Source organism: Podarcis melisellensis (genome assembly GCF_964234715.1).
Source record: "Podarcis melisellensis genome assembly, chromosome: 3".
NCBI classification, from domain to species: domain Eukaryota; kingdom Metazoa; phylum Chordata; class Lepidosauria; order Squamata; family Lacertidae; genus Podarcis; species Podarcis melisellensis.
In genome coordinates this window covers 108,446,461-108,464,187 of record NC_138530.1, presented here as the reverse complement: position 1 = coordinate 108,464,187, position 17,727 = coordinate 108,446,461, and the positions used below count along the sequence as shown (strand labels likewise).

At 42.1% G+C, this 17,727-nt stretch overlaps 1 protein-coding gene and 1 long non-coding RNA gene across 5 annotated transcripts in view; one reads left to right on the top strand and one right to left on the bottom strand.

Moving 5' to 3' along the window:
- PLCB1 (phospholipase C beta 1) overlaps positions 1 to 12,327 on the top strand; it is a 455,075-nt gene extending 442,748 nt beyond the window's left edge. For 2 of the 3 annotated variants that reach the window (XM_081906043.1, XM_081906045.1), the window contains one exon: positions 9,681 to 12,327. In XM_081906043.1, coding sequence (XP_081762169.1) covers positions 9,681 to 9,905 — 225 coding nt within the window. In that variant the 3' untranslated portion in view covers positions 9,906 to 12,327. The remainder of the gene's footprint in view (positions 1 to 9,680) is intronic. The other variant, XM_081906044.1, reaches the window with a different exon arrangement.
- Positions 6,538 to 9,744, bottom strand: LOC309367367. 2 transcript variants are annotated; one of them, XR_014167094.1, is made up of 3 exons: positions 9,658 to 9,744; positions 6,837 to 6,903; positions 6,538 to 6,625 (listed from the first exon to the last, which is right to left on the bottom strand). It is a non-coding gene; the product is annotated as an uncharacterized lncRNA (long non-coding RNA). The 2 variants fall into 2 exon arrangements; XR_014167095.1 differs by lacking the exon at positions 6,538 to 6,625 and having other exon boundaries at positions 6,836 to 6,903; positions 9,658 to 9,736.
- Positions 12,328 to 17,727: the final 5,400 nt, after the last annotated feature.

The following is a 17,727-nucleotide window of genomic DNA, read 5'->3' as shown; positions in this document are numbered from 1 at the left end:
GGGACTGAGCAACGGGAGCTCACCCCATCGTGGGGATTCGAATTGCCGACTTTCTGATCGACAAGCCCGAGGCTCTGTGGTTTAACCCACAGCGCCACCCGCGTCCCATGTATATCGCTTACCTATGACTTAAAGTTTTAAAGCCCGGAAAACTCATCCCTACCATTAAAAACTATTAAGACAACCCTGTTATTCCACAAATTAATCAATGATCGTATTAAAAGTATTTTAATAGAGCTAAGCCAAAATGTTGAGCAGATATCTCTCTCTCCAAGAAATACACCTCCTTTTGAGGCTATTTTCCCTTCACTTTTGCAAAAGGGTAAAAAACTGTTTATAACAGGGTGTAAGTGAGGTGGAGATGGGATTGAAGCAACCAGGTTGATGTACACTTTCCCAAATAAGATATATACAGTGGTGCCTCGGGTTACATACGCTTCAGGTTACATACGCTTCAGGTTACACTCTCCACTAAGCCAGAAATAGTGCTTCAGGTTAAGAACTTTGCTTCAGGATAAGAACAGAAATCGGGCTCCGGCGGCACAGCAGCAGCAGGAGGCCCCATTAGCTAAAGTGGTGCTTCAGGTTAAGTACAGTTTCAGGTTAAAAACGGACCTCCAGAACGAATTAAGTACTTAACCAAAGGTACCACTGTACATAGTTGACCTGTTGGGACAGGGTGTCTTTGACTAGAGCTGAACTAGTGTGAAAATATTGCTAGCACAGTGTAGTGAGACCGGGAGCATTGCCTGAGCAGTGAAGCTGTGTTCCCTCTCCTCCCTTCCCATTCAAAGTGAGAGCAACGCCTTCAGTCTGGAGTGGTACAGCCCAGACGGACTTCTAATCCTGCTCTGTGAGAACAAGGCCCCTCAGCCTTTCCCGTCTCCTTGTCTTCGTGCCTGTCCACTCTCTGCCAAAAATGCTACAGATACTCCCAGCGATGCCTAACGCGGCAAGCTGTACAATGCCATCTGCAGATTCCTCTGCCCAAATGTAAAAAGAGATACTATGCCCAGGAGCACAATTACGCTGCAAGACTTCCTCTCGCTATGTTGCAGACAAGAGGCTTAGCATTCTTCCAGGAATACTGGCTCTGCAATATGACTTGTCATTCAGTTCGGGGGTGAGGGAAAAAAGATTTCCTGGGGACTACAGCCACTTTGCATCTGATTATTGAAACAGCAATATTCAAAAGGGTGTGTTGTGTCTGTGTGTCTCTGTGTGTGTTGGTGATGATCAAGTGCCTAATTCAAGGGACAAGAAGTCTGTTTAGTATTCCATGCATGCATTCTGGATGCTGGCATGGAGCTCAGATTCCTCTGAACCTCAGCTTCCAATTTCTGCTTTTCAAAAGTAGGTTTCTAGCTGTGCTCATTTGTCAAAAGAAGTTTGCCAATGTGCAGCCAGTGTCATCAGACGAACACGCAGCAGCTGAGAGATGTTTTGAATTGGCTTTTTGCAATCAGTCCTCCCACACTGACTCCCTTACCTAATTTGCTTTTTCTTCTTCTCCCCTACTTTAAAACAAAATAAGACCCTACCTGGGTCTTATGTCACATTCTTTTGCCTTCAGCCACCAACATTCTGGTTTTGGAGAGAAAAAATTCGCAAAACATTAATGGCCTTTCTACTTCATTAGTAAGGGGCGTGGGTGGCGCTGTGGTCTAAACCACTGAGCCTAGGGCTTGCCGATTGGAAGGTCGGCGGTTCGAATCCCCGCAACAGGGTGAGCTCCCGTTGCTCAGTCCCAGCTCCTGCCGACTTAACAGTTTGAAAGCACACCAGTGCAAGTAGATAAATAGGTACCACTGCGGTGGGAAGGTAAACGGCGTTTCCGTGCACTGCTCTGGTTTTGCCAGAAGCAGCTTAGTCAAGCTGGCCATATGACCCAGAAAAATTGTCTGCAGACAAACGTCGGCTCTCTCGGCCAGTAAAGCGAGATGAGCGCCACAACCCCAGAGTCGTTCGCAACTGGACTTAACTGTCAGGGGTCCTTTACCTTTACTTCATTAGTAGTCAGTACAATAAATGTGAGGTCCTGGTTGCACTCCCCAATTGAGATCTGCAATTATCACTTAATAAACCCTGGCCAAATAAAGCAGCTGCTGCAAATCTAAGATGCTGGGTGTCATCACCTTAGCATTATCTCACAGTTTAAAGCAAGTCAAAGGATAAGTCCATCCCTTTGGGTCCACCATGATTTGTTTTCTTCATGCATGTGCAGTCAATGTCATTAGCCCAAGAGCCAAACATCTTCTCTCTTGATACAGTTTCTGTTAAGGGGATTGCATTTCTCCCACACTCAAAATACAAAAATCTTCTCTTACAGCAGGCATTGCAACTGGAGTGTGGCTTTTAGATACCATTGCTACAGAAACCAAGTTAATTGACAGTGTGAATGATGCTGTCTCCCTTATGCCAATATTCCTTCCCTCCCCTTTCCTCTTTTTATGGCTTTAGAAGAGGAATGGGGAACCTGTGACCCATCAGATGTTCTACGAGTCCAACAACTTCTAGAGGGCCACATTTCTCTCAAACATTATCTTGAGGCTGCATCGCTCCAGGAAGAAAATCACTCATCTGGCTTATGCTATCAGGGGTACAACTGCCACCATTGTCACTTTGCAGACCTTTTCCTTCATTTTGTTTCAGTTCATACTTCTTGTCTTGCAGGAGAGGGGCTGTCCAGTTAGGTCAGGCAAATAGCAGAAGAGAAGGAATACAGTGGTACCTCTGGTTACGTACTTAATTTGTTCTGGAGGTCCGTTCTTAACCTGAAACTGTTCTTAACCTGAAGCACCACTTTAGCTAATGGGGCTTCCCTCTGCTACTGCTGCTGCGCCGCCGCTGCGTGATTTCGGTTCTCATCCAGAAGCAAAGTTCTTAACCCGAGGTACTATTTCTGGGTTAGCGGAGTCTGTAACCTGAAGTGTATGTAACCCGAGGTACGACTGTATTGCATTGTTGTCCTGCAAAGAGACAATGTAACACAATGCAAGAAAGCATGCTGCCCAGAGTGTTTGGAGAGGCTAAATTGAGCCTGTCGTCTCAGCTGAAGGCTATATATTCCTCACCTTGTATGTGTCTGTATAGAAGAGAAAAACCTTACACAAATACTGATCAATCTATAGGAAAACCATGAGGATAAGTTGCAGCAGTTTACATCTTAGGCAATTCGATTTAGCATTTGCCAACATAAGTATGAATGCCTTCAGTCTCTTCCCTCCCACCCCCAAAGCTGGCCAAAATGGTAACATAATTTTAGAAATCCTTTCAAAGAATCATTGTTGTATGCTTCTACTTGACAGTTGTGTCTAGTAGGTTTTACTGCCTGGAAAGCGTACATAGGTTTGTACCTTAAAAGTGGGAGATGACTTGTATGCATGAAGAGACATGGGCAGTGGTTTTGTGCTGCTACACAAAAGGAGCCTACAAACATATTACAGTGTATTTCAGAGCCTAGGGTGAGTGTTGTTGATTTAATCCTTTGTTAGGTGCTAGGGGTGTTGGATGAGCTGTAAGCTGAGCATTCAATGTGTCTGTTTGACAGTGATCATTTTTTTAAAAAGGTGTTGTGCTGCTTTGTGGTCAGTTAAAATAAGTGTTTGTGTCACCCTTCACTACCCTGACACAACACAGAGCTTAGATGACTTGGAAATATTTTGTTGTCTGTGCCTCTAAAGGTAAAGGTAAAGGGATCCCTGGACATTAGGTTCATTCATGACAGACTCTGGGGTTGCAGCGCTCATCTTACCTTATTGGCTGAAGGAGCCGGTATACACCTTCCAGGTCATGTGGCTAACATGACTAAGCCGATTCTGGCGAACCAGAGCAGCACACGGAAATGCCGTTTACCTTCCCACCGAAGTGGTACCTATTTACTTGCACTTTAACATGCTTTCAAACTGCTAGTTTGGCAGGAGCAGGGACCAAGCAACGGGAGCTCACCCTGTTGCAGGGATTTGAACCGCTGACCTACTGATTGGCAAGTCCTAGGCTCTGTGGTTTAACCCACAGCGCCACCCGCGTCCCTGTCTGTGCCTCTGTTCCCCTAATTGTTCAGCAAAATTTGAAAATGGTCCTCTAGCAGGAGCATCCAGGATTTATTTCCCCCCTGTGTCCATCAGTGGAAAGATATTCTGCACATAATCTGTGCCTAATCATTTCTCTGTGTATAATTCTTTAAAACAGATTTGCACAGTTGTTGTTATTGGAAGGTAGCTTTGCCTAGAAGATCTATTCATTCTATGTGTCTTTCTACATAAATCCATTCATCCTTAAAAAAAACACAAAAACACTTTGGAAACAGGTTGAGTAGGAGACAGAGGAGGCAGGAACTCTTTTCCCATTCAGATTTTAATCCAAGATGGAGAAAAAAATGGGGGATTGGAATGGTCGACTCTTCTTGAAGCAATCATTGCAAACCTGTATCTAAGCTCAGCAAGCATGACTGGCATCTTTAAACCAAATAATTTCCATTCTACATTTTGAGCACCAATTTGTCCTTATAGAATCTGAAATTTCCTTTGTTCTGTTGCCTGGACACAACTTCCATGAATTTTCGTGCATTTTATGCTGGCTTTCCATTAGGACAAGTGTAGCAGCAGGGGAAGAAGTGTAGTATGATGCTATATCAGTCTTCCACTAATTATGCAAAAGCCTTTTTATTCTCTTCTGTGGAGATGCAAACATGCCTGTTTCCTGTTAAGAGTGGTTGTCTAAGTCCACTGACATCTGACTTCTACTCCTCTTTTTCTTTCAGTGTGGCTCAATGTGCTTAGTACAATTCATATGCAGTATAAAGTTGCCTTTTGCCCCCTTCCTATGTCAAACTAATGAAATGAATCTGGGAATGAAAAGCTGCAAGGGGAAAACTCGCTTACTCTGTACATCGCTTAGCCGGCTTGTTAGATGAGGGTCAAGGAAGCTGTACATTTTGTCAATTGCAATTACATTTTGTCAATTACAGCAGCGAGGTCTGGGAATCATTGTTGCAAAGTAGCATTGGGCCTGTGCACTTTGTGCTGAGAAAGTGGGGGCATTAGATATTCTTAAATGATTCAGGAAGGAGTAAAGGATAGATTTTAACAACCCTTTTTTCTGTTCACCACATCTATTTATGAGCCAGGAACTAACCTAATCAGCAATTCATTAGCTGTGAATGTGGAGCAGCTTCCTGCCACAAGTTTCCTTTGTCTTATTACACCAAGTGTCTAATGCCATTCCCACTTTTATCTTTAGTTGTCTGTACTGCAGGGAAACACAGGGTCTTATTTCTCTCCATCAGCACCAGCACAAGCTATGAGTTGCTGAAAAGCAGTTTTGAGGTACTTCTCCTGCAACAGACATGCCAACTCTGGCCCTGCTGGGGTCATCCTCTGTCTCATCTTTACCACTTCAGATTGTAGGTGAAGGCTTACATAATTGGATACTCCTGCACACAAGACGTTTTGTGTGTTCCTGATCCCGTGGCTGAGTCAATATTAGAACAAAATCCAGTTCTTGAGCTGGACGGCTGCATATTTCAAGAGCTTACCCCTTTTCTGAAATCTGATTTGATCCTCTTTGCCCATCTGGTAGGAGATGCCCACTATCGCTCATCTCTACAAAGAGTGCTAGAAATGTAAGGCATGATCTGCCCAGACACTTTAATAAATCCCCATTTTTAAATGGGAGTCATTTCTGAGTCTTAACTATTGGACTGAAACCAGTGAGACTTGAAAAGGTTTGCCATGCCCATTCTCAGATGTCCTGAGCATCTCAGATGCCCAAAAACATCTGAAGCTTGAGATCTGAAGTTCAGTGAACTTCTGATATAGAAAACCCATCTATGTCTTAAAGATAGGACTTAAAGGTAAAGGGACCCCTGACCATTAGGTCCAGTCGTGGCCGACTCTGGGGTTACTGTGCTCATCTCACTTTATTGGCCGAGGGACCGACGTACAGCTTCCGGGTCATGTGGCCAGCATGACTAAGCCGCTTCTGGCAAACCAGAAAATGCTGTTTACCTTCCTGCTGGAGCAGTACCTATTTATCTACTTGCACTTTGACGTGCTTTCAAACTGCTAGGTTGGCAGGAGCAGGGACTGAACAATGGGAGCTCACCCTGTCGCAGGGATGCAAACCACTGACCTTCTGATTGGCAAGTCCTAGGCTCTGTGGTTTAACCTGCGTCCCAAATATAGGACTTACAGCTTCTTAAATAAGTGTGGGTCCTCTTGGTGCAGTAGCTAACAGTTAATAGGATACAGGCAACAAACCTTCAGTAGATCACAAGGTAGGGTTGTTTTTTTCTGGACCAGAGGATGAGGAAAATACAATTAAGGTGTGCATGCTAATGTCAAACAACTAAAGGGCTTTTGTTGTCATCTGTGTTTGCTCTGGCTTAGCTGCTCTCCTTGCTATTTAACTGTGCTTTTGTTCTCCTGGGCGGCGTGTTTACAAAATGTCAGAAACAGAGCCCTGATCATGTCAACTTTATATGTTTGGCTCCCATATATCTGTTCGACTAGGAGGCATAGTGAGAACTTTGTCAAAGGTCAAGCCAGGGTGCAATCAATGTCTTGTAGAGGAGGATTAATTTTAAACATTTCCCTTTTTTCAATATTTGTCAGCCTCCTTTTTCCTGTAACTAAATAGCAAATGGTCATCCCACTGCATAATAGAATAAGAGATGAGATGCTGAAGGTTGGAGAATCAAAGTGGAGAGGTAGAACTGAGACCGATAAGAAGCGGAGGGGTGATTTCAAGAACCAATCTATTCAGTGATCAAGAAAAGCAACCAGTTTGAAGATCAGCGCTAAGCCTATCTCACATTACACAATTTTCTTTCTCACCCTTGCACCTCCAGTTGCATCCTCTGCCTGGAAACGTCATATTGCATCTGTTCTGAACTGAGCATCTCTGCAATGCAGAAAAGAAATCAACTTTTTTTCCAATTATGAACAGAAAAATCTTGGCAGTTCTCATATTAGAGCACGATTATAGCAGGCTTTCCAGTTAAGAAAATATTGTAAGCTGCTATGCCTTGGGAACACCACAGTAATATTACAATGGGCAGTTTGATCCATCTCCCTGTTGCATTTGCACTTTAATTGTCTGCCTCTTGTTTGTTTGTTTTCCCTCGTTTGAGCTGGCTTCATCTACAGCGTTGTAAAGCATTTTTAATTGCTATTTATATTTTTAAAAATGAGTCTCAGTGGAGCTGTTACTTGGTGGAAGCAGAGCTCACAGGCTCCTTCTGCTGATGAGTTATGTCATGTAATATTTGTATTTACAAGGTGCCTAGCCCACTATTCCATTTTGAAATATGATGTGTCTTTTACTTTTTGACATGTGTGCAACTACAACAGTTGGACAGAGGAGATTTTTCAAACACCTTCAATTAGAAGTTCTTCAATTGCTATTAACAGGGTGTATGTCAAAGGAGAGGGGAACAATCACTTGAAGGTTATATCTGAACCCCTTTCCTTCCACTCATGTGATCTAGAGAGAGCCTTCAGTCTCTCTGGAGCACCTCACTCTATACTGGGGAAACAGGGGCAGGAAGGAATAGGCTTTATCAGACCTTACTTGATAAGTGCTTCATGCAAACAATCCCAAGTATGGATCCCCAGTGTCTGAGTGTTTGTTCTCTTTGTGCCACCTGCTGAAGGCAACTTTTTCATATGTTGCAAGACTAGATAAGCCTTCTAACCACTGAGCAATCTGGAGGGTGCTCATTCCTTCCAGTGTTTTAACACTAGTTTTTTTTATCACTGCTAGGGCACATCAAGTCTAGTTATGTTGCTCCTCCATCAAGTCCTACAGTGTTGGAATGTGATTGAGTAAAACATGAGCATCCATGAATTTTAGGGACTTTCCTCAGACAGACGGAGACTTCTGCCTGGAATGGTGCCACTATAGGGCATGCGGGATCAACATCTATTTCAAAACCCTTGTCAAATGTTCTAAGTACATTTTCACTTCATGTAGTATATAGGACTGGCTACCCGGCATCCCAGTCAATTTACAACACAAGTAAAACTAAGAGTCAGAAAAATATAACTTCTGAAGCAGCCCAAAGGGAGTACTTTTGTCTCACTCGAGCTGTATCATCTTTTATGTACTTGACAATACACCAAGAGTACACCGATATGTAGCAGCAACCCCTGAAGACCAGCCAGATGTAATAACAGCCCCTTCCAGCCCACACACGCCAGGATGAAAGGTTTAATAGGGACCGTTGCAATAACCAGCTTACCTCTTGAGGATGTTCCTATATTGGAGGAAAGACTTCAGAAGCCTGATTTGTGGCTTTGTCTTGAACAGACATGCACAACCTGAGCCACCTTCACCAGTATCTCCCTGAGCACATATTGAACTCCTTTGTTTTATTAAATAGTGGTTCCAGCGATTCCAGCTTTTGGAATCCAACATTGTAATATCAAATAGAGACACAGGGCTGCAGCTGCTTTGAATGCCAGTACTGGAATGGATGAGGAGGCGCTGATGATGGGGGGGAACAGAGTCACATAATGCTATGTGCCCATTTCCTCATTGTTCCCCTCAACTGTCTCTCTCACATTACATGCCACTCACATGCTGTATCACATTATATCTCAAATATAGATCAAAAGATAGGTAGATATAACATACTGTTTGAAAGTTAAAAGGGGGAAGTGCTTAGGCTACCTCTTTAAGTAACCCCACACCCTGAAATCACGTGCATTTGTATGAGATTGAGAAGTGAATGGTATGTGTTGGCCAACAAATTCGGTACTTCTGTTTCCTCCCTTCTCTGCTGAAATCATCAACACACTGTACTGCTTAAGCCTTTTGGGCCAACAGTGGACAGTTTGAATGTTCACGAACATTCCATAACAGCTAAGCGAACACTCGGGTATGATGGTTGCATTCGATAAGGGGAAAGGGCTCCCGAAACTATATGAAACCATCGTTCATTTCGCATAGATGTGAAACGGAAACTTCATTGGAAACCTCTCATTAAAAGCATGGCTCCCATTATTACAGGAAATAATCATTTTGCTTCTTATAAAACAGCCTCCCTGTTTCAGTATAGTTTCAGAAACATTGCAGTAGCATCAGCCAGCATACTGGAAAGCAGAGACTTAGTTGAAATGAACCCTAGGCACAGATCTATAATACTAAATTAGTTTTTGTTTACATAAATCAGAGCTTTGACACCTCACCCTACCTTCTGCAAAGGTGTAGGTGGAATTTCAGAAACCTTTTCAAGGAAGGATGGAGGTCATATTATTTTAGGGTGTGGAGATACTTTAAGAGGTGGTCTGAGGGCTTCCCTGTATTTTCTTAACTTTAAAACAGCTTCTGGTCAATCTGTTGGCTTGGGGTGGAGCAAAATTCCCTTTCCACTGCTTGTTTTGCCCCTCTGAGTGACACTATGTCACATATTCAGAGGGGATGTTCTAGGGGGAAGTGCGGCCCTCGGTGGGGGTTGCCATTTCCCCTCTCCAGATACCTAGAAATGACCCTGCAGGATCAAGAGGAGTGCAGTGCAATTGGTGGTAAGTTTACCCCCACCCTCAGAATTCACCCCTAGAAAAATCCCCCAAAATCCCATTTTCCCCATGCATTTCCCCACCCACATTGCTTGAAGAACACAGATGGTCAATCATTGCCTATTGCATTACTTACGATGGTGTTGCTGTTATTTCCAGTTACAGGCTGATCTCGATCAAGAATACCAAGACAAATTCAAAAGACTCCCATTGGAAATCCTGGAATTTGTTCAAGAGGCGATGAAAGGCAAAATTAGTGAAGATGGAGACCACAGCTCTGCCACTTCTCCCCTGGCATCCGATGGTGGGAAAGTCAACCATAAGCCACAGCAGAATGAGGAGCTGGAAGATAATCCAGGGAAAGTATTTGATACACCCCTCTAGCAACTCCTCCAAGGCCACATACCTAAATTACCATGGTGCAAAAGTCCCCACCGTGTTCTCCAGATACTCTCCTGATGTGAACAGGGCATCTTCAGATATGGGAGACATCTGTAGGGACAGCACACATTTCTAAAAGGAACGGTTGATGAGGAAAGTCTATGTTGTTTGTAAGCCTTCTTTGTTTCGTTACCGTCTGGGGGGGGGGGGTAGATCAACAGGCCAGTGCTGCTGTTTCCCAGGCTACTTTGGCCCGGCCATGTGCAATTTGGAGCTTTCAGTGGGGACCAGCATGTTTTGTGAAAGTAAACATTCATAGACCTCTCTGTGAAGCAGCAGTGGCTGAAAAAGAAATTCCGAACATTATCATAACATCCATAGCCATTTATTTCCTCCTTTGCACCTTGAAAGCTTGTATCATCTTGATAATTGCACTGATTTTATTTTATTTGCTTTGCAAGAACCAGTTGCTTGCGTTGTTGACAATATATCTGCTTTGAGATGTTCTGTTGAAGCCGTGGTGACTAGTTAACTTTCCCAGCTGAAATCTCTTCGAGAAGGAGACATGTGTTTGTATATGCTTCCTGTGTGATGTGGGTTCACATAGATGTGTATGCACACACACACAAACATATACAAACCACTGTGTATGAACAGAGCATGCAAGTTCTCACTGGGAGCCTTCCCTTGTGGCAAAATAAAGAAGTTTCAGGGATCAGAGTTAATATTTCAATGGGCATCTTTACAAAGCAACCTTCAAATCTTTTAACTTACTATTGTATATTGTTTTCAATTATAAATGGGTGGGTCCGAGAGCATTGTTTTCAATTTATTATTTTTGGTTGCATCATGTGATCTGTTGCTGAAATGTTTTGGACTGTGGTATCTGACATGCAAACATCTCTTCCATAGTTTTTTAAAATGTATGGTATGCATGTAGGAAATGCCGTCTCCAAAATGTATATAAAACTCAGATATTTCAGAGCTGGAGAATTTGTCAAAAGAAAATAGACAGAAGGATATAGAGGATGAACACATCAGTTCTTATCCAGCAATTTATTTATACCATTACCTTAGAAAGGTTATAGCCCCTCTAAACTCAATATAATTACTTTGTGGATGATATTGAAACACTAAATTTTGTCCTGGTAATAATAAAGACTTAATGCCTAACAGCATATATGTAGTTTGCTTTCCCTCAGGAGTTCAGTAGAAATAACTTATTTTATTTAAATGTAAGCAATAAATAGAGATCAAACTTAAGTTTCAAGTTAAATGCTAAGTGTACATAGGGAAATAAAACTTTGGCTGAACAGTATTTTTTTTCTCTTAATTTACAACACACATGAGGAAATATAATTTAGAGGACCTAACTCTAAACAGAGACTTTCATTTTGATTTTAAGAATATGACTCCTGTCATTTATTCTACTTTTGCACTTTGAAGATCACTATTATTAATCGTTAAATACAAAACCTGGAAGGGTCAAAGTTTAATGCTGCATTTTATAAGATAAAGGTTCAATAAATTTGTTTTAGGTTAGGTAAGATAAAATAAATAGCAGTATTCACAACGATTCTGAGACTATTTCTTCGATGTGCTTGTATACTGCAGCTTCAAATAGTCTAGGAGAAATACTGATGAGCTTTTTAATTTATGAAATAAAAGTTAATGGTTTGAACAGAGTATATTATCAGATGTAGTTGGTTTTCAGTACATTTGTATTTGACCATTGACTGTCCTTACTTTTTTAAATATCTGTACAGTGCCCCTTTTGCAGTTGTAGTTTAGTGTGGAATATTGTATATCTTGCATTTGTTCAAACTTACAGTGATATATCATTTACCATTAATATTACTTGAAATAAAGTAAGGTAATGAAAAAGGAGTCTATGATGTGAGAGTCTTGTGCCTTTTATGTATTTGCCTTGTTAAGTGTTGAACATGTGGAAATAATATACTGTGGACATTTCTGCTTTAGAGAATAGAGCTGCGTTGTATTACACTGAACTTCAACCTACACTCCTGATCTCTTCACACTACTGAGAAACTTTTCATTTGATTTTATTAGCTTCAACCGAATTTTAGTTCATAAACATCAGACATTATGAATCTCACATGGCTGTAGGAGATTTCTTTAATAGAACTTCAAGGGGACATAGCTTCTCTTTCTTTCAAAACTAACCTTGCTCTTGTACATTGCCAAACCCTGTATGTGATTGGCTGGTTGGAAATAGTGACTTACTTGCTTTCAGTTAAGAAAATCCTCTCATTTACCATGTATATAATTTCAGTTTCTCACAATTTTAGAGGCATAATTCACATTTTTTTTGGTAAGAATCCTATGCAATTTTGTGGCATGATGTTTCTTCCACTTGTAATTTATGTGCTTTCATCACAGACCCAAATAAAATTTCTTAACACAATCTGTGTGCTCTCTCTTAATTGGCCAACTTTCAAGCCTCTTGGTATCTGTTCAGCTTTCCCTTGAAAGCACAATCTTTTATGTGTTCTCACGTGCGCAGTCTCAGTTTCTGTGGGGTTAACAATGTGACCCAGCTGGCCTCGCCACTGCTCCTTATGAATTTGAAGGTACACCATATGGTGCATGCCTCCAAATCTTCTGCAAGGCACAGAACCACTGCAACAGAAAACCCTTGGGGTTTTTCTCAGCGCACAAACTCAGTGTGCAAAGGATTCTCTGGAGACAGGAATTTCAAAGTTCAACCCCACTAAAAGATAAGTTAATACCTGGTGCCTAAAAACAGATAGTAATGGCAGTGGGCATGCCTCCCTGTGGAGAATAGTCCATAAGTGGGGAACCATCACCGAAAAGGCCTGTTCTCTCACCACCTTCTTCATCCCAGTGGGGGCACCTGGAGAAGAGCCTCAGATAATTATATAATTAATAATAATTTAATTAATAATAATTAATTAATGCAGGGTCCAGTTTGGTTCATATGAGGAGAGGCAGTCCTTGAGGTACTGGGGCCTGAAGTTGCATGCGGCTTTCATAGGTTGAAAACAGTACTTTGTTTTGCATCCATAAACTAGTTGATAGTGAGTGTAGTTGAGCTAAGAGGGAATGCGGGTGGCACTGTGGTCCAAACCACTGAGCCTCTTGGGCTTGCCAGTCAGAAGGTTGGCGGTTTGAATCCCCACAACAGGGTGAGCTCCCATTGCTCTGTCCCAGCTCCTGCCAACTAGCAGCTCCAAAGCACACCAGTGCAAGTAGATAAATAGGTACCACTGCGGCGGGAAGGTAAATGGCATTTCCATGCGCTCTAGTTTCTGTCACAGTGTTCCGTTGCACCAGAAGCTGTTCGGTCATGCTGGCCACATGACCTGGAAAGCTGTCTGTGGACAAACGCCAGCTCCCTCGGCCTGAAAGCGAGATGAGCGCCACAACCCCATAGTCTCCTTTGCCTGGACTTAACCGTCCAGGGGTCCTTTACCTTCACATGCTCAGAACATCTTGCCCCTATGAGCCGGCCACCAAATTCTGCACAAGCTGTGGTTCCCAAGCCATCTTAGGCAGCTCCAAGTTTAATGCATTGCAGTAATCTAACCTGGAGGTTACCAGAGCACAGAGGAGAGAAGTTAGGGTATCCCTGTACATAAGCCCCCAAGCAGGGCTCGAAAGCGCTTGCCTTTCCATGCTACTTACCTACCAGCAACTGCTATCCATAGGCGGAGGTTCTGTGCAAGTAGATAAATAGGTAGCTCTCCGGCGGGAAGGTAAACGACGTTTCCGTGAGCAGCTCTGGTTCGCCAGAAGCAGCTTAGTCATGCTGGCCACATGACCCGGAAGCTGTACGCCAGCTCCCTCTGCCAATAAAGCGAGATGAGCGCCGCAAACCCAGAGTCAGCCACGACTGGACCTAATGGTCAGAAGTCCCCTTACCTTTGATAGGCTGACCTGCCATGAAAGTGCCTATCACCTTTTAGAGCCAGTTCTTATCACCAGACTTCGTGGAAGAGGATTGCATCAATTAACTTTATGTTGTGTGAAGGTCTTTCCTCTCTCCTGAATCTATTGCCGTACTGGGGTATAATAAAATGGTCTCTTTTTCTCAACTGTTTGTACCTTAGGATAGGACCCAAAACAGCCAGTAGTGTAAACAGGCTGTGTGATTGATCTGAATAAGAAATATATTCTCATGTGCCAGCCAAGCATTAATCTCCTAGGTGAGGAATTTGTGGCTGCATAATGGAGCAAACATTTTTCATTCAGAGCCTGTTACTATTCTTCATCTTTTAATCTGATGTTCTGTCTGGACACAGACAACAAATATCCCAGCGCTTTTGGATATAATTGGATTACCTCTAGGGGAAGCAAAGCAATGCTAGAGCCTTCTTCAATGTACACAATAATTTTTCTTTAAAACAACACTTACCAACAGAAGCATCCCAAAGTCTTAATGCATCATCCTGTGGGCACATCTGAAAACCAGAATGGCTCTTAGTGCCACAGTAATTGATAAATGCCATTATACTCTTTAGTCAATGCAGCAATAAAGGACTAGCAAGACACTTGTGCAATATTATAGACACTAAGAACTGAGGGAATGAGCTGATCTAAGGTTTATGTCATTGTGATGGCCAAAACATACCCATTAGGTCTCTTATCTTCCCATATGAAGGAATCTACAACCCTTGCAGGTTGCTGCTGAAAACCAGATATCAACCAACCCTACTGTTCGCCTCAACATAGTTCCATCCATATTTCAGACATTGTGATATATCGCAATGTTTAGCTGGAACTATATTCTGATGTTGAAAACCAGATATTGCCCAGTCCTACTCCCCATCCCTGCAAGAAACCATTAGAAATTGCCACATGATGGTGTTAGGTATCTAACACCATGGAAACTTTCAAAAATGTATAAAAATGTGTCAAGTAATTGTTGGAGATTTGGAGACTCAGGAACATTCTACCATATGTGGTGGACATGTAGGAAAATACAAGTATTCTGGGAGAGTATACATGCAGAACTGCAAAAAATGCTAAAGATCTCTTTCAATAAAAAACCAGAGGCCTACCTCCTGGGAATAACAGATTTGGATATTCCACAAAAGAGGAAGGGTATCTTTTTATATGCGATGGCGGCAGCAAGAGTTTTGATCGCAGCAAAATGGAAGAGTAATGAAATTCCCTCTATACAAGATTGGATCCAAAAGCTGACAGAATATGCTGAATTAGATGGTTTATCAGAAAAAATAAAGAATAAATCAAAACAGGAATTTGTTTCAAAATGGGAGGTGTTCAAAGAATATCTGAAAAATAAATATAGTAGTTTAAATTCTGTTGCAGCATTCGAGGAACTTCAGTAATAGTTGCTAGGTAGATAGAAGAAATTAGATTTATTGAGAATAAGTTTAATTATGAAAAAAAATGTGTATTGGCAATAAGTAATATGAATTTGAAATATGGAATAGACGGAAAGTTGGGTCTTTAGTGTTAAGACCAATAGATGTTTTATTGTTTGCCAAGAAAATTATGTGTCTATGGTTATTTTTGTAATTTGTGTGTAATTTAGTATTTGTGGGTTTTTTGTGGTTTTTTTTTCTTGTTGTATAAGTAAATAATATTTAAAAATTATATAAAAAAAGAAATTGCCACATGATATGGAGCAGACACACCCACTTCTGGTCACATATACTTGGGATAGCTCAGTTGATAGAGCATGAGACAGAGGGTTGATAGAGGGTTGCAGGTTCGAGCCCCATGCTGGGCAAAAGATTGCTGCGTTGCAGGGGGTTGAACTAGAGGACCCTCATGGTCCCTTCCAACTCTACAATTTTATGGACTCTGCAACATCAGTAAAGAAACCGTGATTTGAATGCACTATAAACATGCAACACCAGATGGCGACAGAGAGCAGGAAATTTGAAGAACATGGTTTTCCATAGGGATATTTTTTTCTACAATGATTTAATTTCTGACCTTTTGATAGCATCCCTCCCCCCCCCCAGTGTTTCGATCCACCCTATGATTCTACCACTACCCTACAGCCCCCAGAGGGTTGGTCAAAGGTGAAGGCTGTTCAAAAAAAGGATAGCCCCCTCTGCCCTGCATAACTTTAAAATAATCATCACTGCTGAAAGGAATGGTTATGTCCCTCCTCTGATAGGTTTCAGGTGAGTTAGGCTGTGCACCTGCTATATGTTTAAATCACATTTGAGGCACATGTGGACACTGTAAGACACTCAAGTCTTTAGTTTGCTAAGGGTTGCTGGGAGCTGTAACTCTTGAGAGAAGGAAACTGCAGTGCCAAGAATTCTTCAAGGGAAAGAACGTGCTTTGGATGAGCTTTAAAGAGAGGTAACCTTTTTTTGTTGATGTTTATAACCACTCTCCATATTTGCTTTGTATATACAATTCCCACTGAGGACAATGAGACGTTGCCTTTGGAATGTGTGCATAGGAATTTCAGAATTACAACCCTTTCTTTTCTCTTGCATTAGCAGCAATTTTAAACATCCCTATCCTGCCAAGTTTTATTATTCTAACGTTTGTACAGTGGTACCTCGGGTTAAGTACTTAATTCATTCCGGAGGCCCATTCTTAACCTGAAACTGTTCTTAACCTGAAGCACCACTTTAGCTAATGGGAGCCTCCTGATGCCACCGCACCGCTGGAGCACAATTTCTGTTCTCATCCTGAAGCAAAGTTCTTAACCTGAAGCACTATTTCTGGGTTAGCGGAGTCTGTAACCTGAAGCGTATGTAACCTGAAGTGTATGTAACCTGAGGTACCACTGTACATACTTTACGGTTTGATGTGTATGCATTCTAAGGTTTTTGCGTTTGAATCTTTTCTGATGTTTATTAACTGCCCTGGACTCTATTTCAGACAGAACGGTGATGTAGAAATTAAATAAAGTCAGTGTGAAGTTCTTGGTTGACTGGGCACCCATAATGAATCATGATCTCAGCTCAGCCCCAAACTGTTCAACTACAAGTTCATTTATAATACTTCACTGGAGGATGTAAGGGAGTTAGTAAATGTGTGCATTAGGGAGACTTGAATAATTCGATATCTGTGAACTGAGATTAGAGCATAATAATGTTGAAACAGGACAGAACGTATTTATGAATGAAAATATGTGAAAAAGACATTGATTGGAAATAAACTGTTATGTCCTTTGCCTAGTCTAGCAGGTGTTTACGAGAGAGGGGGCTCCATTTAAAAATGAAAGTAGCCTCCAAGAATGGGTTGAACTAGAATGACATCCTCAGTTTGCGCTCATAAGAATGAGAAAGAAGCCCTAACCTCCCTGAATTTGTCCAATTGTCTATCAAAAGTACCCAGATTAGTGGACCTCACTTCATTTAGTGATAGTGAATTGCATAGTTTAACCAGAGCCTAGGACTTGCCAATCAGAAGGTCGGTGGTTCGAATCCCCATCACGGGGTGAGTTCCCATTGCTCGGTCCCAGCTCCTGCCAACCTAGCAGTTCGAAAGCACCTCAAAGTGCAAGTAGATAAATAGGTACCACTCCGGCGGGAAGGTAAACGACGTTTCCGTGCGCTGCTCTGGTTCACCCGAAGCGGCTTAGTCATGCTGGGCACATGACCCGGAAGCTGTACTCGGCCAATAAAGTGAGATGAGCACAGCAACCCCAGAGTCGGCCACGACTGGACCTAACAGCAGGGGTCCCCTTTACTTTTACCTTTATGTGAAAAAGCACTTCTGGCCTGAATCGTCCAACATTTAGCTTCACTGACTGGCTCCGTTTCTAATATTATGAGAGAAAGAGGGGAACTTTTCTATGTTCACTTCCTCCTTTCCATGCCTATTTTTTTTTTACATTTCCTTCATG